General features: G+C 37.7%; 1 protein-coding gene across 2 annotated transcripts in view; it reads left to right on the plus strand.

Moving 5' to 3' along the window:
• Nucleotides 1-1,841: 1,841 nt before the first annotated feature.
• ABCD2 (ATP binding cassette subfamily D member 2) overlaps nucleotides 1,842-21,284 on the plus strand; it is a 68,885-nt gene continuing 49,442 nt past the window's right edge. The window contains exons 1-4 of one of the 2 annotated variants that reach the window (XM_072765594.1): nucleotides 1,842-2,051; nucleotides 6,954-8,214; nucleotides 9,796-9,976; nucleotides 20,671-20,792. In XM_072765594.1, the coding sequence (XP_072621695.1) occupies nucleotides 7,276-8,214; nucleotides 9,796-9,976; nucleotides 20,671-20,792 (1,242 nt within the window). In that variant the 5' untranslated portion in view covers nucleotides 1,842-2,051; nucleotides 6,954-7,275. Of the gene's footprint in view, nucleotides 2,052-6,833; nucleotides 8,215-9,795; nucleotides 9,977-20,670; nucleotides 20,793-21,284 lie in introns of those variants that run through there. The other variant, XM_026000118.2, reaches the window with a different exon arrangement.

Consider the following 21,284-nt stretch of genomic DNA (forward strand, 5'->3'; position numbering starts at 1 on the left):
CGGGGAGCCTGCCTCTATGTCTTTCATGAATAAATAAATAAGATCTTTTTTAAAATGTTAAATAAAACTACATTGTCAACCCATCACACTTCATGGGATTAATGCTAAATATAAAATTAATTGTAAATTCTCTTGTAAGTTATTACAATTTAAAACTTCGCTTTAGGGACGCCTGGGTGGCTTAGCGGTCAAGCTTCTGCCTTTGGCCCAGAGTGTGATCCTGGGATCGAGTCCCGCATTGGGCTCCTTGCATGGAGCCTGCCTCTGTGTGTCTCTCATGATAAATAAAATCCTAAAAAAACAAACAAACACACACAACTCCACTTTAGGAGCACCTAGGTGGCTCAGTTGGTTAATCCCACCCACTCTTGAGTTCAGCTCAGGTCATGATCAGGGTCCTGGGACGGAGCCCCACGTCAGGGTCCTTGCTCAGCAGGGAATCGGCTTCAAGATTCTCTATGCCCCGTCCCGCTTGTGGGATCACGTGCGCGTGCGCTCTCACTCTCTCTTAAATCAATCTTTAAAGCCCATTCACTTTACCTCCCTTTAAAAAAACAAAGGGGGGGGGGGTGAAAATCTCTGGGTGGCGCAGTGGTTTAGCGCCTGCCTTTGGCCCAGGGTGCGATCCTGGAGTCCCGGGATTGAGTCCCGCGTCGGGCTCCCTGCATGGAGCCTGCTTCTCCGTCTCCCTCTGCCTGTGTCTCTGCCTCTCTCTAGGTCCATCATGAATAAATAAAATATTTAAAAAAACAAAACAAACAAAAAAACTAGGGGCACCTGGGCGGCTCAGCGGTTGAGCCTTTGGCTCAGGACCTGATCTCGGAACCGAGTCCCACATCGGGCTCCCTGCATGGAGCCTATGTCTTTGCCTCTCTCTCTCTCTCATGAATAAATAATCTTAAAAATTAAATTTATGATGGATACTGCCACGCCCCCCCTCTCCCACCAATGGATTTAGGGAGAGCAACGAATGGTCTCTTCCATAATACTTTCCAAACTCACGCAAAAACTTTATACTGCCCTAGAAAAAAAATTCTCCTGAGAGAGGGGCAGGGGCGGAAAGAAGGAAAAAGAGGGCTCAGGTGCCGAGAGGCCTCACTAGAGAAGGAAGCCGTGGGACGCCAGGGAGGATGAGCAGAGCCGACGCCGGCTGTGGGCTCCACACGGGAAGCCTTTGGAAAGGCAGCGGGACGAAGCCAACTTGCTTTTGCTTTAGGACAGAGAGGCGGTGGCTACGACCTCCCAGCGTGGCTACCAGCGAAGAGACCCACTCCTTCAACTTCTCTCCAGCTGAGGCGAGGCCCGTCCCTCCAGGGCCTCGGAGGGAGGCGCCATTACTGGAGTGAACGTTCGGGGACTCAAGGCCTGCAGTCTCAAGCTCCAGGCAGCCAGACTCACCGGGATCCCCCGACCCAATTCATCTCTCAAACTTCTGAGGCCCCCAAAGGCGGCAGCTCAGACGTCTCGGCTGGGCGCCACAGCTTCTTCGCCCTCAGCCAACTCCTTCCTGGCCCCCTGCCTCCCAAACGCCTCCCGACAGCCTCCGCGCCCGGGCGGGCCCCTGGGGAGCCTCCCGACAGCCCCCGCGCCTGGGCGGGCCCCTCGGGAGCATCCCGACAGCCTCCGCGCCCGGGCGGGCCCCTCGGGAGCCTCCCGACAGCCTCCGCGCCTGGGCGGGCCCTTGGGGAGCCTCCCAACAGCTTCTGCACCAGAGCAGGCCCCTGAGAAGCCTCCCGACAGCCTCCGCGCCCAGGCGGGCCCCTAGGGAGCCTCCCGACAGCCTCCGCGGCGGGGCGGGCCCCTGGGAGCCTCCCGACAGCCTCCGCGCCCGGGCGGGCTTCTAGGGAGCTTCCCGACAGCCTCCGCGGTGGGGCGAGCCCGTGGGAGCCTCCCGACAGCCTCTGCGGTGTCTGCGGAGACAGTGGCGTGTTGGGGCCGCCGGGGACGCCGTGGGAAAGCAGCCAGGCCGCAGAAGGGAAGAGGAGTCAGCAGTTTTGACGGCTCAGGCAAAGGAAGCCTCAGTAAATGAAGTTTCGGGCTGTGGCCACAGGGTTAGTGTTTCAAGCCACCTCCACCATAATTTTATTTAGTTCTGTACTGGTCTCAGCCTTTTTCACATCCAAGACCAGGCTTGGGAGAGAAAGAGAAGGCAAAGACGAACTTGTAAGATCCTAATCCTGAGGGTGAAGCTTGCATTCGCACGTAAACACTCCCTGTCCAGATCCCTTAAATATCTTTCGCATACGGTTTTAATATTCAGTAAACCGTTGTTTGTTAGGAACGTTGCACCTTCGTGATTTAGTATTCTGTATATTTTGTGAGTTTCTGAGAGCGATCAAAATTTAAGCTAGTGAAGGCCTTAAAGATTCAGATTTTTACCGAAAACATCTCAAAACAAAAACTGGGTTTTGCTGGGGTTTTTTTTTTGTGTGTGTGTGTTATGTTTGTATGTCCTCGTAAAACATTTATCCTGCAAACGGTTCTATGATATTTTGGTTGGAAACTAAAAATCTTTTGTCCCAAATAAATGCACTAAGTATACCTCTCCCCTCAGTTGTCAGGATCGTTTTCCAGATTTTAACCTAGGGAATGTCTCAAAATTTCAAATATATTTTCTCTTAAGTCATTGGGTATAAGTACATAAAACAGGATTATGTCCCAGGATAGATACCTGGTTTAATCATATAAGTACTAATTTTTATAATAAAAATTCACCAAAGTATACCTAATATTGATTTGAATTAGACCAGGTAAATAGGGGGGGATGCCTGGGGTGGCTCAGGGGTTGAGTATCTGCCTTTGGCTCAGGTTGTGATCCCAGGGTCCTGGGATGGAGTTCTGCCCTGGGCTCCCTGCAGGAGCCCTCTGCCTGTGTCTCTGTCTCTCATGATAAATAAATAAAATAGTTTTTTTAAAAACCAGGTGAATACAGCATTTCAGTACAAAGTAGTCTTCCACATGGAGTGGCTGGTCATTTTTCAGACAATTAAGGCAGAAAAGGGAGAAGCAGTGACCCAAAGTTATTAGCCTTTCCTTCTTTAAACATTTTTGAAACAGGTACAAATTGACTACAAGGGGGAAATAATTTGCCTAAAAGGTTAACTCTTTTGATATATTGTGAGAGGGCATAAAGGAAAGGTTGGTCAATTTACTGAGAAATCAAGAACTCTCACTGCTTTCCTTCCAGTCACAGAGAGGCAGTAGAAGTGGTAAATTAGGCTAGGGGAAAATTAATCTATGATACACATCTTCTTTAGACAAGATAGTTGCTGGGTTTTCTTTCACAGCAAAAGACATTTCCTTATGAACTAATTATTAGGTGGTTATTTTTCACAGCTGAAATGTCGACCTACTATCTCATCTTTAGGTTTGTTTATGCCTCACATGAACAAGACTAACGTGATCGATAGATAATTAGTCAAACACAGTGCCATTTTAGTGACCGTAGGGCAATTAGGTAATCTCTTGGGTCAGAAAACAGTTTAAGAAAGGAATACAGCACAGATGAAATACTACTTAGCATTTGATGAAAGGAAATCCATATAAAATTCTTAAACCTTAATTTATTGTTATTAGTAAAAAATATTTGCTTTCTGGTGACTTACTGTCTAAACATACAACATACATATTATCTACATTTTGCATATATTTATATGCTTGCATATGTAGATCTCTCAATTATAAAAAAAATCATTTCTGATGCTTTACAGTTTATAAAGCATATCATTTTGTATGTTTTATATGTATTCTTGAATATATACAAAATCTATTTAATCTGGCTCTTCCATGGATGTCGGTAGTGTCCACTTTGACACTAACATTAAGAATATCACACCTGAGGGGTACCTAGTTGGCTCAGTTGGTTAAGCGTTCGACTCTTAATCTCAGCTCAGGTCTTAATCTCAGGGTTGGGAGTTTAAGCCTCACACTGGGCATGGAACCTACTTTTAAAAAAATCACACTGGAGAATACAGTAATTTGGTAACTATTATTTTTAATTTTTATTCATTTTCAAGATCTTTTTCTAAGATTTTTCTCCCCTTTTAAGCCAATTTTAATACTTTTCCATATAAACACATGTAAACTTGAGAAGCTTGAGTAGAAATTGGGCCAAATTATATTTAATGTAGTAACACATGATTTTTTTTAACCTCCTTTTTCTCACCTAGTTTGGAATTCAAGCCAAATTAATATTATCTTTGTTTTAATTGAATATCACCAATATAAAAAATGAAAGTACTTTGACATTCTTAATTTCTTACTTAAATGGCATATATTTCCAACTGGAATTACCTATCTGGTTTCATATCCTCTTGAATTCTTCCTCTGACTTTCCTGCAGGCTGGAACATAGCCTCAAATGCTAGGACTGAATCTGACCTTTGGAGCAGGGCAGAATGAAGGGTGAAAGTAGAATTTAAATGATTTTAATTAGGTCTGTACTTAAGAACCTCAACATCAAGTCACATCTCACTTTGACCTTTTCCCTAGTTCTAGTTACTGGCTTTCAACTTCCCTTGTGCACAATTCTAGCAACCAAGTTTCTATCTTATTTTCTTCATATCTACATCCTAACAAGTCTTTGACTCCACACATTAAAAGCTTGCTCCTATACCCCAGCCTCAGTATCAGGTGGTAAACTGACCTACCTACAATTAGGTGTGGACCTGTTTGGATATTTAAAGATCTATGCATCTAGATTCCCATTACACTGCTCCTTTTATGAAATGGCTGTCCTATGGCAATGATGTAAGCCACTGCCTCGACTGCCCTCTGCTTTCTGACCTAACACATCCCTCTGTGTAGCATGTTCTGCTTGGCTGAACATCCTCCTGTCACTAACACAAGTTTACCATGGCCCTCCACTTACCCTGTCACAGTTAGGAGATGTGACATAAAGAATTAAATTTTATAAATGTCCGACAGCCTTATTTGGACACATGAAAAGTATAATATTAGGAATAAAAGATGTTGAAAATAACCACCATAACACTATGATCTCTACATTCAGACTTAGAAAGTCTTAATGAAATGACTGTGCTAGCTAATATAGCCAACTATCAAAGAGACTTGCACGAATTGGCCACTCATGCATTAGTAAATTTGCTAAATTGAATGCAAACAAATGAAATGAGATCTGTGATGATTCTTGGAATTAATATAGATACGCAGGAAAAGAGTTTTCAAAGTCTATGAATACTGTTACTTATAAAAGTCAGAATAGTTCTTTACTCATAGTCAAATGAATAATGAAGATCATTATCTCAACACTGAGACAGGTTTTATATTCTATCACAGGGGTTGGCAAACTTCTCCCAAAGGGGGTCAGAAAGTCAATATTTAGCTTCTGTTTCATCTACTCCACCCTGTCATTGTGGCTTGAAAACTATAAACAATTAAGTGAATAAATGGATATGGCTATGTTCCAATAAAACTGTATTTCTGGATGCCAAAATAAAAATTTCAGAAAAGTTTCATGTCACAAAATATTCTTCTTTTGCTGTTCTTTCTTTTTTTGATTTTAATTTATTTCAGAGAGAGAGTGTAAGCAGCGGAGGGGCTGAGGAAGAGGGAGAAGCAGGCTCCTGGCTAAGCAAGGAGCCCAATGAAGGAGCCCATGCCAGGTCCCTGGGATCATGACCTGAGCAGAAGGTCACTTAACCAACTTAGCCACTGAGGCGCCACTCATTTGATGTATTTTCAACCACTTTAAAATGTAAAAACTATTCTCGCTCAAGGGCCAAATTTGGCTCACTGGTTGAGTTGTAATTTGCCAACCTCTGTTTTGTTTCATGCATATTTTTCCCAGGCTTCCAGATGACTAGAAATCTGTAGGTATGTTGTATAGGGGGGGGGGGGGGGGGGGGGGGGGAGGTGGCAGAGCAAAAATCTATTTGCATATTCAAGAATATCCTTACCTTAAAAAAAGGCTCTTTACATTTTTTTAATATGCAGAATTTTGCTTGAATATTTAGCAGTTTAAGTACTCTGGTTATAATGTACGGAATTTTTCTTTAACACACTTGGTTTTTATTAAATAACCAAAATAGAAATGGTAAGTAACCAGGAGATTATCTCCAAGCCTAAACAAAAGAAACAAAACAAAGCTTGAAAAAGACAAAAACAAACAAACAAAACTCTTGACAAATAAGTAAGGTCCTAGAGAAGCTATTTCCACCATTTAACTTGGGTTGGGTTCCCAAATGGTTAACTTTTGATTATATAGAGTCACACATCTCCAACTAACAACTATCTAAAGGACACAAGGGGATGAAGAAGTGAAACATTGCACTCCTTTATTTGATAGTCACATTGTAAATAAATATGCTCCATTGCTAAAAGTAGCAGTTACGGGGCTGGAAGATTTTTATTATAAGGACAAGTAAACACAAAGATGAAAGTTTACCAAATAATTATTTTTTTATAATACATAAGATATCTATTTATTTACCAAAAACAAAAACCCTCAACCACAATTTGATAGGTTCTAGGACTTCATGTGAAATCACAGGGAGAAAAAAGTAAAATGGGGGTGGGGGCGGCACCAAAAAACAAATCTAAGTATTTGATACTTTGTTCTTTACAGCGCCCTCCAAACTTGTCACTTTCTTCTCTCTCTCCATTTTAGATTCACTGCAAACCCTTCTCAGATTCTCTTTATGTTAACCCTCTTGTCCCTCCTCCCTAGTTCCTTCGCTCTCATCTCCTTCTATAGCTCTTGAAAATCTCCCTTTCTTTTTGTTCTTCCCCTTGTGGTACCTACTAAAACCTTACAGAAGAGATGTATATTCTGAAACTTCTGTGGGCTTCCAAGTGACGCTGAGCATGCTCAGTAGCTAGGGCAGGTTTTGTCGCCAGCAGCTGCCCTGATTCGACCTCTCCAAAAATAGACATTTAACTCTTTGAACTCCTGCTTAGAGATGTAATTCGTTTTGCTCCCTCCTCATTTTCAAGGTTCAAAGGGAGGCAGCGAGGATTCCAAGGTCCCACCGCTCTCCCAGCCAATGAGGAGCCCGAGAGGGAGGAGCCTGAGGCTTCCTTGGTGCAGCTTGAGCTTCTGAGGGATTCATCCCCGTAGATACCGTGGAGTGTGAGCTCTGCTGCATCTGTCACAGCCAACAAAATTAAAACAAAAACAAAAACAAAAAACAGAAGAAGAGAAATGCTGCAGACTATGGAACGCTGTAGGACTTTCTGAAACATTTGCTGGGGATTCCCGTGGAGCATGATCTTTTAAAACCAATTATTTCTGAAGCCTGTTTGGGTAACTGGGAAAATGACAAATATGCTAAATGCAGCAGCTGATCGGGTGAAATGGACCAGATCGAGTGCTGCTAAAAGGGCTGCCTGCCTGGTGGCTGCGGCATATGCTCTGAAAACACTCTACCCCATCATTGGCAAGCGTTTAAAGCAATCTGGCCACAGGAAGAAAAAAGAAACAGTTTATCCGGCTGCAGAGAACAGAGAAATACTGCATTGCACCGAGACCACTTGTAAAAAACCTTGTCCTGGCGTGAATGCAGAATTTTTCAAACAGCTACTAGAACTTCGGAAAATTCTCTTTCCAAAACTTGTGACCACTGAAACAGGCTGGCTTTGCCTCCACTCAGTGGCTCTAATCTCAAGAACCTTTCTGTCTATCTATGTGGCTGGTCTAGATGGAAAAATCGTGAAGAGCATCGTGGAAAAGAAGCCTCGGACTTTCATCATCAAGTTAATCAAGTGGCTTATGATTGCCATTCCTGCCACCTTTGTTAACAGTGCAATAAGGTACCTGGAGTGCAAATTGGCTTTGGCCTTCAGAACTCGCCTGGTAGACCATGCCTATGAAACCTACTTTACAAATCAGACTTATTATAAGGTGATCAATATGGATGGGAGGCTGGCAAACCCTGACCAGTCTCTTACTGAGGATATTATGATGTTCTCCCAATCTGTGGCTCACTTATATTCCAATCTGACCAAGCCTATTTTAGATGTAATCCTGACCTCCTATACCCTTATCCAGACTGCTACATCCAGAGGAGCAAGCCCAATTGGGCCCACCCTATTAGCAGGACTTGTGGTATATGCCACTGCTAAAGTTTTGAAAGCCTGCTCTCCCAAATTTGGTAAATTGGTGGCTGAAGAAGCTCACAGAAAAGGCTATTTGCGGTATGTGCACTCCAGAATTATAGCCAATGTTGAAGAAATTGCTTTTTACAGAGGACATAAGGTAAGATAGAAATTAAAGTGATGAGTGAAATGTGAGACTCTTCCAGCTGCCACTGCAGTGCTAGATACCATCTGTTGTACTGTTGATGGACCCACTTCTTTAGCGTTTTAGATTTCTGTGACATCTAAACCTGTATTGAAATATACGCTTCCTTACCTTTTTAATTACAAGCTCTTAAAGAACCGTGGAGTGCAAACTTTTCTGAAGTTTCATGGAAATAAGATTTTCAGCAATCTAAAAAAGTCTACTTAGCTTCAGTTATCCAAATATGCTCAGAATTATCTCTTAAGCATTTTCTTAAGACTTAAATTCTAACTGGTGCTAGAGCATAAGAAGAAAGTATTTGGAAACTAAGTAAACACATTTATATTGAGATGGAAAATTTAGGATGATATTCTTGTTGTTATTCCTTTGTTTTTCAAGAAAGGGAAAAACCCCTGCTTTAAATGAAAGACAAGTTTGACAATTTTGCATGTCTGGTCAATGGAGTGACCTCAGTCTGAAGAATTATAGGAGAATGTGTCTCACAGATAGCATTTGCATTACTCCTTGTTAATGTTTACCATATTTTGACACAAAGAGAAGCAGTGAAATGAAATTTTGCCTAGCTTTTAGGGAAAAGCTAAGATTAGAGAAGAAATGAGGATGAGAAAAGGAATTCCAGTGTTATTTTTAAATATTAAAGATTTTCAACATTAAGTAGGCCCCTAAAATAGCCTAATTATATAAGCTTGCAGTGCATTAAAGTAACTTTAGAATATTAACTATGATGGAAATTTTTAAGGTGATGCATCTGAAATCTTAATACAAGTGAATTAGCAAATGAAATATTAAGGAATTCTAAAGCTGAAAATGGTATTTTAATTACCAAGTAGAATTATTTAATTTTTGAAGCATCATCAATTATCAAAAAAATTTTAAAGTACTAGCAATCTGAAGAAGAAAATTTAAAGCAAATTTAGGATTTCTACTCCCACTTGAAAATTGGTCTCATGTGTTATATTAACCATGCTGATTGGTCATTCCTCTTGAATCATTGAACTCAGTGATGTAAATTATAGCATGCTGTAAGCTTCTTGAATTTAAGACAAAATCCAGTAAATTGAGTTAGTTCAGAAGTGCAGTCTAATTACACATATATGTGTCATGTCTGTATTTTTAGATATTTTTGGTGTGATCAAAAAAGATAAGGTTCTAACATTGTTTATTCATGTCTTATAGGATATTATTTAATTTTAACATCTTACACATGTAATTTTGAAATCATAACTATAAATCACTAATATGTATCTTATACCTAACATTATATTGACTGAATATCATGGTTTTTTAATATAATTTTAAAAATAATAATAGGTGTGACCAAAACTGGATATTAATGGCTAATTCTTACATTGATCCATATTTATTGGTTGTTAGACTCATAGATAATACTATACTAAGTAAAACAAAATAACATGTACTCAAACGTAATTTGAGTCTGTTGTATGAAGATATACAACAAAATTGCATGTCCTCAAACATAAAATATTTAATTTTGTATCTCATGCTGGGTCAATTCTTCTCTTTTTCCCTCCATAGGTAGAAATGAAGCAACTCCAGAAAAGTTACAAAGCTTTAGCAGATCAGATGAACCTCATTTTATCCAAACGTTTGTGGTACATCATGATAGAGCAATTCTTGATGAAGTATGTTTGGAGCAGCAGTGGACTAATTATGGTGGCTGTACCTATTATCACTGCAACTGGCTTTGCAGATGGTGGTAATGATATTTATGCTCAATCTCAAGTATATGTTTAAGATTAGTTCTCTTGAAAAGGTGTCACTAGTGGTTTTGTGTGACTGAAACTGTGTATGCAGTTATTATTCTATGGTCGTTATTAGTCAGAAACAATGGCAGACTTTGCAATCAGCATATAAGAAAAAAACACAAGTGGCTCAAAATACTTTTCTAGTTCTGAGATATTTCAGAGATGTCTGATGCAGTGTTTCTGGGAGTTGGCCTTGAGCAATTTTAATTATTCTCCCTAACACAAAATGATTCTCTAGTTTGCATTTAAATTCAAAACAAATCAATAGCTTCAAAAAGAGTATTATACGAGCCCATGTGTTGTAAACTTCAGTTCTGCACATCCTATGCTTTTCGTCTAAAAATATTCTATAACTGGATTGCTCCTGATTTGTGATTTGAAGAACTGGTTGGCTACAGGAACAAACCAGGAATATTGTTTCAGGGAGTGTTTCGCACAATGGAACAAGGTCCCTCTACTTGTAGATAATAACAGAAAATGTCCTATGTAACATGAATTAGTGGCATTGTGGAAGTAGGGGTTAGCAAGTTGCAGGCGTCTAATTCTATTCTATCACTGTCCCAGTGATTTTTACCAACATTTTCATCCTTTGGGATAACTAAAAAAGGTAAGGGCAAGAAGGACAACATTAAAATGTTGTATTAAATAAATAAATAAATAAATAAATAAATAAAATGTTGTATAAAAATGAGGTGAAAGTTTGGGTTGTAATTGGCAGGAACAGGGGGGAATTAATTAAAGAAGCATCATTTTCTGCTCTTCTTAAAAAAAAAAAAATTCTTCCTCTTCTTTAAAAACCTCTTGACCAAAATTGACCTAGGTGTTGCGCTAGAGAAAAGGATGGGCTTTGTCATAAGACAGAGCTTTGCCCAAATCTTTCCCCAATTCCTGCCTGTATCCTCTTAGTCATGTGAATTAAACTTTCTAAAAATCAGTTTCCTCATCTACAAAATGAAAATCAGAAAGGTTGCTTCAGAGAGTCATTGAGAGGACTTAGTAAAATAATGTTTATAAACTATAGAGCATGCTCTTGATGTTCTTGATGTATGGTGACAATTACTACCTACCAGACAAAGGGCAAGACTAAGGATAGTGTAACAGAATTCACACTATATTACAGTTATTTTTGGTATAAAAATGGAGAATCAATAGTTATTTGAGGTCATCTAACAAAAAGAAGTACAAATTTACCTTTTCTTTAATATATTAAAACAGTGCTTTAATGCTTTAACCAATTCTTATAAAAATATTTGTCAAATTTGAGTCATTCTTAACCTAAAATTGTTCATTTTAGTAAATTAAGATTTGTCAATCCTTTGTGATGAGTGCTTCCACAACTTAACTGATTAAACCAATGTATTTAAACCACTAGGAAAACCAAATTTTATCTGTTTTCATATTTTTTTAAAAATCATTTTAATAAGTTTATATTGAAAAGGGCATTGTTAGTAATAATACTTTTTGTCTTGTTTTGTTTTAAAGATCTATTTCTTTCTTTCTTTATTTATTTATTCATAAGAGACACGGGGGGGGGGGGGGGGCAGAGTCATAGGGAGAGGGAGAAGCAGGCTCCCCACAGGGAGCCCAATGCAGGACTCTATCTCAAATCGTAGTATCATGCTCTGAGCTGAAGGCAGAAGCTCAACCGTGAGCCACCCAGGCATCTCAGTAATAATCCTTCCATAATGAAATAATTACTTTTTCAAAAGAATTCAGAGAAAAAAAAGACACATATAAACCTATGGAGCCTGGGTGGCTTAGTGGTTGAGTGGCTGCCTTTGGCTCAGGTTGTGATCCTGGGGTTCTGGGATCAAGTACTGCATCAGGCTCTTCACAGGGAGCCTGCTTCTCTCTCTGCCTATGTCTCTGCCTCTCTCTCTCTCTCATGAATAAATAAAATTAAATCTTAAAAAACAACCACTCTATGATCTTAAGATTAGTTTTACTAAGAAACTTGGCAAAGTTATCAGATATTCATAGTGAGTCTCTTTAAATTTATGGATAAAAGCTTCATATATAAAGTATATTAGAGATAACCCCAGTGTCAAGATTATGGTTAGTTGTTAGTCCTTGGAAACACTGGTCTTATTAGAAAACCCTGAAGTATTCAACATAGAACAGAGAAAATGCAGCTATTAATGGTGACAAATTAACCCCACAGAGACCAGTTAGAAGTAAACAATGTATGCAAAGAATCTAATGATCTTACTTCCCTAAGTGATGTAATAAGATGTTTAAAAATAAATCTTACAAATCCTGAAAAAATCTTATTAAACTAAAGAAACATTAAAATTTTAAATAGAAATTTTTATTATAATTACATTTTTACAAATGAACAAGGTAGTTCTTAAAGCTTCCTTTCAATTTATACAGAGAGAAGTGATATGACAATTACGTAGACAAAAAATGAATTCAGATGTCAGCATTATTATGAGTGTATGCTCAATATCTTCTGTAATTTCTTTCTTTTTTTTTTAAGATTTATTTATTTATTTATTTATTTATTTATTTATTTATTTATTTATGATAGACACAGAGAGAGAGAGAGGCAGAGACACAGGCAGAGGGAGAAGCAGGCTCCACCCCTGGAGCCTGATGCGCGACTCAATCCCGGGACTCCAGGATCACGCCCTGGGCCAAAGGCAGGCACCAAACCGCCGAGCCACCCAGGGATCCCCATCTTTTGTAATTTCTAAAGTTACTACATGTCTACTTACAAAGTTTATTTTTATATATTTATTTTTTAATATATTTATTTATTTATTCACGAGAGATACAGAGAGAGAGAGAGACACAGGCAGAGGAAGAAGCAGGCTCCATGCAGAAAGCCCAATGGGAGACTTGATCCTGGGACTCCAGGATCATGCCATGACCCAAAGGCTGAGCTGCTGAGCTACCCCGGCATTCCTACTTATAAAGTTTATATGCATTTTTTTTACTAAATATATTTGACCTACTTTAACACATGAATATATTAAATTACCATTCTACTTGGATAAAATTACTTATTTTTTTAAGTTAATGATATGTCTTGGAGGCTTTAGGTCTTGGGTGTATATGCTCTATATTCTAATCTTTTCTTCAATCTTAATTTACACTTGTGCCCTGTATTGTTAGAGATGAATCAAGTACGTGACACTCTGTATTTTAAGGCAAAAATACAGGGATGCCTGGGTGGCTCAGGCGTTGAGCATCTGCCTTTGGCTCAAGGTGTGATCCTGGAGCCGGGATCGAGTCCTACATTGGGCTCCCTGCATAGAGCCTGCTTCTCCCTCTGCCTGTGTCTCTGCCTCTTTCTGTGTCTCTCATGATTAATAAATAAAATCTTTTTTAAAAAAGACAAAAATACATGGAAAAAAATGGATGAATAAGAGAGGTATGGTAAAGAGAAAAGGAGAAAAGTAGGATACAGAAAAGAAAGACAAAAGAATAAAGAGAAGCAGGCCACTGTTCAAATTTGATTTGTTATTTAATACTTACCTATCCTTGAGAAAAGTTACATAAGCTTTCTATGTCCCAGTTTTCCCACCCTAACTATAGGGATAAGATAACATACATCTCAAGAATTGTTATAATATTATATATAAAGTATTTAATGTGCTTTGAAACAGTCCTTGGCAAATAGTAAAACCTTAGATGGAAGCAATTATTAATATTTATTATATTCTAACTACGTGGGCACTGGAGTCAGATTTTCTGAGTTCAAACCTGGCTCTTTTGCTTACTAAGACTATGACAATGAGCAAATCATTTTACCCTTTTGTGCTACAATTTTCTCATTTCCAAAATGGGGGAAATTATAGCAGGGTTGTTGTTACAAGGATTAAAGAAAATAACATATGTAAAACTTAGAATATTGCCTGCCTCATAGGAAGTGTTCAAGAGAGTTTGCTGGCATGGCCATTGTCATTAAAGGAGCAACACATTTGGAAATGATTAGCAAATCAGAGGTAAAAATGCCAATAGGAGGAAGAGCATGCATAATTTTTCTCCTTTTTTTTTTTGTTTTTGTTTTTGTTTTTGTTTTTGGAGAAGAAAAGAAAACTAGTTCTGTAGTTCTGTGATAGCATTTACCTACAACTTTATGTGAAATCTTATGGTAAAGACAGGATTATGTTTATATTCAAGTTCACATTGTGAATTGCATATGGAATCATGCCATTTTCCCATCAGAAGAGGAGCTTGCAAGTTATCTAGTCTGGGGCCTGAGAATTGTCTATGGTCACACACATGGTTGGCAGAAGCACTAAGGATAGAAGATACTACATAATTCCTAGTGTATTGCCTTTTTCCCCTTTATCATGCTGCCTCCATATTAGCTATATTGGAACTTGCTCTAGAAGAGATTTAAGTTAGTTTGACACTAAGTAACCATGTGACCAAATGTTTGAAAAAGAGGCATTGGAATAATTATGTATATTTTCTATTTTGTTTTTTTAGAGGATATTACCCCCTTTATTTTATATTAAATATAAAGAGAGACTTAAATTACTTTAAGAAAATAGTTAACTGGGAGCTATCATCTCAATTTTTAAATTTTAGTTCTAGTATAGTTAACATACTAGTTTCCTGTGTACAATATAGTGATTCAACAGTTCCATATATCACCCAATGCTCATCAAGGCAAGTACACTCCTTAAACCCCATCACCTATCTCACACATCTCCCCCACCCACTTCCCATCTGGTAACCACTATAGTTAAGAGTTTGTTTCTTGGTTTGTCTCTCTCTTTTTTCCATTGCTCATTTGTATTGTTTCTTAAATGCCACATGAGTAAATCGTATGGTATATGTCTTTCTCTGGCTGACTCCTTTCACTTAGCATTAAAATCTCTAATTCCATCCATGTTGTTGCAAATGTCAAGGTTTCATTCTTTTTTATGGCTAAATAATATTCCATTGTGTATATATATCACATCTTTTTTTATCCAATCATCAATCGATGGACACTTCTGCTGCTTCCATAATTTGACTATTGTAAATAATGCTACTATAAACATAGGGGTGCATGTGTCCCTTTGAATTAGTGTTGTTGTGTTCTTTAAGTAAGTACCCAGTAGTGAGATTACTAGATTGTAGAGTAATTGTATTTTTAATTTTTGAGGAGCCTCCACACTGTTTTCCACAGTGGTTGCACCAGTTTGCCTTCCCCCAAGTGTGAGAGGGTTCCTTTTTCTCCACATCCTTGCCGACACTTGTTGTTTCTTATGTTTTGGATTTTAGCTGTTCTGACAGGTGTGAGGTGATACCTCATTGTAGTTTTGATTTGCATTTCCCTGATGATGAGTGATGTTTAGCATCTTTTTTGTGTCTGTTGGCCATTTGGTATCTTCTCAGATTTTTAATGTTATAGGCCATTTTTCTTCTCTCCATATCAAGAACACTTCTGGGAAAGGCCAAAGAAAGCTGCTCATAGGTCCCTCCTGACAGACCTTATCACAGACATGTAACAGGAAAGAAAGCCTCTAGGCCTCTAGCACTGCCAATCATGTCTGCCTGTAGGTGGTCTGCTAGTGTAAGGTGGCACTTCAAAAGTAGCAACTGAGAGATAACTGCTTTTTTGTAATGGAAGCGAACTTTATCATCACCTAGTAACAATGGGTGATGTTTTTTATTCCTAAAATATACCTCTAGGGATCCCTGGGTGGCGCAGCGGTTTGGCGCCTGCCTTTGGCCCAGGGCGCGATCCTGGAGACCCGGGATCGAATCCCACGTCGGGCTCCCGGTGCATGGAGCCTGCTTCTCCCTCCGCCTGTGTCTCTGCCTCTCTCTCTCTCTCTGTGACTATCATAAATAAATAAAAAATTAAAAAAAATTTTTTAAATATACCTCTAAAAAGATTATGTCTATAACTCTTGTTATATTAGTGTCTCATATTCTAATGTCAAATTATTGGAATATAATTTTATATTGTGGGTCAGTTTTGATATAATTCCTCTCCTGTTGACCAATTATTGTAACAGTAATTAGCAAAACATATGAAAGACATATTTTTTAGCTCTAATTAGCTATGTCACATATGTATACTAAGTAGCTATAATTTTTAAATATAACATAGATGCCATAAAGGACCCAATCATTAGTGTACCACTCAATGAATTGCCACATACACAAAATCACCACTCACAAAAGATAGAAATATACCTTCATCCCAGAACCCCCACGCCTTTCCAGTTTTATTCCCATCCTCAGCCCCCTATCTCATCCTCACTTTTTCCTGCCCCCAACATGCCACAGTAAAGGTACTTATATTACTGACATTAGTGTTTGCTGGGTTTAAAACTTGTATAAATAGTATCATATGATATATATGAATTCTAGTTGCTCCACAAACATTTGTCAATGTTTGATGTCAGTCTTTTTCATTTTACTGTTCTCATGAGTACATAGTAGTACATCATTGGGGCCTTAATTTGCATTTCCCTGATGACTAATGAGATTAAGTACTTTTTATTTATTTATTAGCCATACTTCTTATGAAGTACCAATGAGTGTTTTGTTCACATTTAAATTGACTTCTCTGTTTTTCTATTGATTTGTAAAAGCTTTTATGTACTCTATAGTGTGACTTTCATCAGACACACACACACAATCTCAAGTACTAGTTTTCCCACTCTATTCTTACCTTTACCTTTTTAGTCTCTTAACAGTGTATAAGAGAAATTCAGGGATGCTTAGTGGTTGAGTACCTGCCTTTTGGCTCAGGGCAGGTTCCAGATTCTCAGGTTCGAGTCCCGCATCAGGCTTCTTGCATGGACCCTGCATTTCCCTCTGCCTATGTCTCTTCCTTTCTCTCTCTCTCTCTCTCTCTCTCTCTGTGTGTGTCTCTCATGAATAAATAAATAAAATCTTTTAAAAAAGAGAGAAATTCATAATTTTAACATAGTTCAGTTTATCATTTTTATGTGTGTGGTTAGTGGTTTTATTTTTGTTGAAGAAATACTCTCCTCATCCAGGACTATGAAGATATTCTCCTATTTTATCTTCTGGAAATTTATTGGTTTTTCATTTCACATGGAGATCTTCAGTTAGATTTGATAATTATATATGGTATGAGGTAGGGGACAACCATAAGTTTTTGCTGAGATTTGTCAAGAGGATTAAGGTAAAATGTCAATGAAAAGAAGTAAACTCTTTTCCAAAGAAAAAGTACAGAGGAATATCCTATTTTTTTATTTTTAAAAAAATTACTACACAATTTTAGAGCAGTTTTAGGTTTATGGAAAAATTGAACAGAAAGTGTACAAAGAGTTCCAAATATCCCCTCCCCTCCACATTTTCTCCTATTATTTACATCTTATATTTGTGTGGTATATTTGTTACAACTGATGAATCAATATGCTTGCATTATTAACTCAAGTGCATAGTTTATATTAGAGTTTATTCTTTGCATTGTACAGTTGCATGGGTTTTGACAAGTGTATGACATAACCTTAGTTTTTAAATCCTTTCTCACCTTTTCAATGAACAACAACAGATGTCACCATTTTCCATATAATACTTTTTCATAGTGGAGCTGAAAAATAGCAGTAAAATGAGCAGATATAATATTACATCCTTAAATGAAAAACATTTGACAAAATATCTAAAATATTTGGTGAGGAAAATAAAATGTGTTGACCTATGATACAAAATAAGTGAGTGCCTGAGGTCATAAATTTATATCCTGACACTAAGGAATCTGGCTTTTTCATAGAGGTTATGCAGTTGGCGATTGTGTGCAGGACAAAATACTACTGGCACCATTCTCATAGTACCTGCCAAGAAACAACCAGTAGAATAAAAGTCAAATGAAATCTGTCCACAGCTATTTGTAATTTCGTTGCTAAAAGCATGAAGAAAACCCATTAATCTGCCAAAGCAACATGGAAAGTACCATGCCATATCAAATACAAGTCCATCTGTGCTAGTGTTTTTCCTTCTTAACAGAGGCTGTCGATGCAAGCTGCTACTCAAACCCCTTTTAACCCAAATTCATAAAATTCCATAATTATTTTAGATCATCAGCCAGATTCTCTATGAGCCAAAACTATTCTTAGAAATTTAACTGATACAGCAATTCATTATTTTGGTAGCTTGCTGAAAATCCTTCGGTCATTTTTTTGTGGCTATCTAAATTTTATTACACTTTTAAATGTACTTAAGAATATCTACATTCTGTTCCCAGTCTATCTATCCAATCATGTCTTTGACTCCTCACTTCTACCAGCATTCAAAGCCTTTTTCTTTTATCATTCTTAGGGAAACTAAGTAAATTCAAGGGACCTAACGGTAGTTCTCAGAGCAATGATTGACAGTAGAGCTAGGAGCATATTGGACTATCATAAAAGGTCCCCATGAACAGTGATTCTGATACTCAAGTGAAATCTGTGCCTGACACCGTTCCATACCATAACATGACTAGGCTGTTGATCATTTAATTGACATTGCTTGAAATTTCCTTTCTCTGTGCCATTGCTTATGCTGTTCTTGTGGTCTATTAAAATTGTACATAGTCTTCAAGGCCTCTCTCACAGTGTGCTCCTCCATGAAGCATTTCCTGACTTTTGCAGCCAGAAATGATTTTTGCCTTCTGCAAACCCTTCATTTAAACTTTCATCACAGACCGCTCTGCACAGTTATTTAGGACCTTGTCTTCTTTCTCCTACCAAACTGTAAGGCCCCCAAGGAAACAGTCTGAAAATCACATTTATCCTTGCATGTCTTATAACACCTTGCGTAATTTCTTGCATATGAAATTTTTCGGTAAATATCTGCTGAGTAAATTTCACCTTATATTTTGCATGGATCCCTTTCAAACTCAGCTGAGCTGTCTATGAACAAGTAAAGGTAAAAGTATCTGGTGGTCCTAGCAGGGCACAAGTTAAATATCTGTATTGTCATTCTCTATTTTCTAAGGAAAAAAAAACCTTTACACTGAGATAAACCAGAGAGAAATATATATCAAAATGGGCCTTTGGCTATCTATATCATTATAGTATTTCATTAATTTTCATTTAGAACTTTGGAGGCCCATCTATATCATTATAATATTTTCATTAATTTATAGTATTTAATTTAGAACTTTGGAGATACTTTATAGAAGAACCAAATAGAGAATCATACTGATGAGAAGTCTAAAGTAATGACTGTAGAGAACAAATTAAAAGAATAAGACTAAATTGAGTACATATGCAATGAAATAATAACTAGAGAAAATAATAACAGCTAACATTTAGAGCATTTATCATAGACCATGGATTAGGCTAATACTTCATTTGTGTTTCATCTTTAAACCTCATAACAATCCTTTGAGATAGAATTATTTAAGATAGTTGTATTAATTCCCTCATCAACATGAGAAAATAGGCATGGAGAAGATAATTGGCTTGTTCTACTTATCTTAACCATTTGTCAGTAGGTGGTAGAGCCTGGATTCAAACCTAGCCTAACTTGTACTCTTGCCTGTAATTCTGCATTGACAGTAATTTAGGATGTTCATCCATCTGTCCATTTCAGTATACATTAAGGGGTACTATGTGCTAGACACTCTGCTTTGTACTGGGAATAAAGAAATCAAAATGTAGTCTTGACCCTTAAGGAATTTATCGTCCATTGGAAAAGCCAAACAAGGTTTTCCAGGGAAAACTGTATTAAAGAGTTAACTTTCTTGGGATCCCTGGGTGGCGCAGCGGTTTGGCACCTGCCTTTGGCCCAGGGCGCGATCCTGGAGACCCGGGATCGAATCCCACATCGGGCTCCCGGTGCATGGAGCCTGCTTCTCCCTCCGCCTGTGTCTCTGCCTCTCTCTCTCTCTCTCTCTCTGTGACTATCATTAAAAAAAAAATTAAAAAAAAAATAAAGAGTTAACTTTCTTGAAGAAAGAATTAGGCAAAAAATTAAAGGAAGTAAGTTAAAGTAAAAAGAAATGATATATGCAAATACCAGAGGATAAACAGAGTATTGCATGTTTGAGGTGCTGTGGACCATAGATACAGTTTGGGTGAAATAGATAAACTGAGTGTAGATTAAGATCAGCTAATTTTCAGGTTCCTTTTTTGAAGGAACCACACTAGAAATATTTGCTTATATTCTAGTTATTAGTATTTTATTGACCAAAACAGTAGTATTTTATTGCCTAGCCATAAGAGGGGTAGAGACCTGAATTTGGAAAGGATTAAAAGAATGCTAAATGAAAATAGTCTTAATTGTTAACTAAGTGTTCTAACTCTCCTAGAAAAATAACAAAACAAAAGGAAGCTTTATTTTTTTAAAGATTTTAAAATTTATTCATTCATAACAAAGAGGAAACTTTAAATAAAATCTACTATAGGGACACCTGGGTGGCTTAGCAGTTGAGCCTCTGCCTTTGGCTCAGGGTGTGATCCTGGAGTCCTGAGATCGAGTCCCACACGGCCTCCCTGCATAAAGCCTGCTTCTCCCTCTGCCTATATCTCTGCCTCTCTCTCTCTCTGTGTCTCTCATGAATAAATAAAATCTTTAATAAATAAAATCTACAAATACTATATTTTCAATAATTCATTAAATTTCTAGGAAATTGTTAATACTAATGAAATATTTACAGATGGTTCTTTAGCTGCAATTTCATTTGTAAAAACAAAACAATTACGTGAAAAAACTCAATAATTTTGTAATTTGCTTTTAGATCTAGAGGATGGCCAAAAACAAGCTATGGTTAGTGAACGGACAGAAGCCTTTACCACTGCTCGAAACTTATTGGCCTCTGGAGCTGATGCTATTGAAAGGATTATGTCGTCATACAAAGAGGTACTGGGCATTCTTGTCAAATTGATTAAAATAAAATATATGAAAATCAAGAAAAATGTAAATTATCAGATATACTTAGCATTTTAGAAACATATCTTTTCTCTACTAAAAATTACTAAGAGTATAATCAATATAAAGGACAGCAACTCCCAAGTGTATTGCTGCTAATACTCTGTAGTTTTTACACTCTTAATTGTAACTCCTCTTTTTCTGTCTGTAGTATAACATATTTGTTTTTAAACTAAAAAAAAAAAAAAAGTCTATTAAGTATGGATTCTGGAAACAGAGCACCTAAATTTAAGATCTTGCTCCAGTATTTACAAAGTATGTGAACTTGATCAAGTTCCTTAACTGTTTCCTTATCTGTAAAGTACAGATAATAATAGCATTACTTGGTAGGATTGATGTGAGTTAATACACCTAGAATATTTCAAACAACACATGTGGGGCACCTGGATGGCTCAGTGGTTGAGTATCTGCCTTTGGCTCAGG

This window comes from Vulpes vulpes, chromosome 8 (genome assembly GCF_048418805.1).
Source record: "Vulpes vulpes isolate BD-2025 chromosome 8, VulVul3, whole genome shotgun sequence".
In the NCBI taxonomy this organism is placed as follows: Eukaryota; Metazoa; Chordata; class Mammalia; order Carnivora; family Canidae; genus Vulpes; species Vulpes vulpes.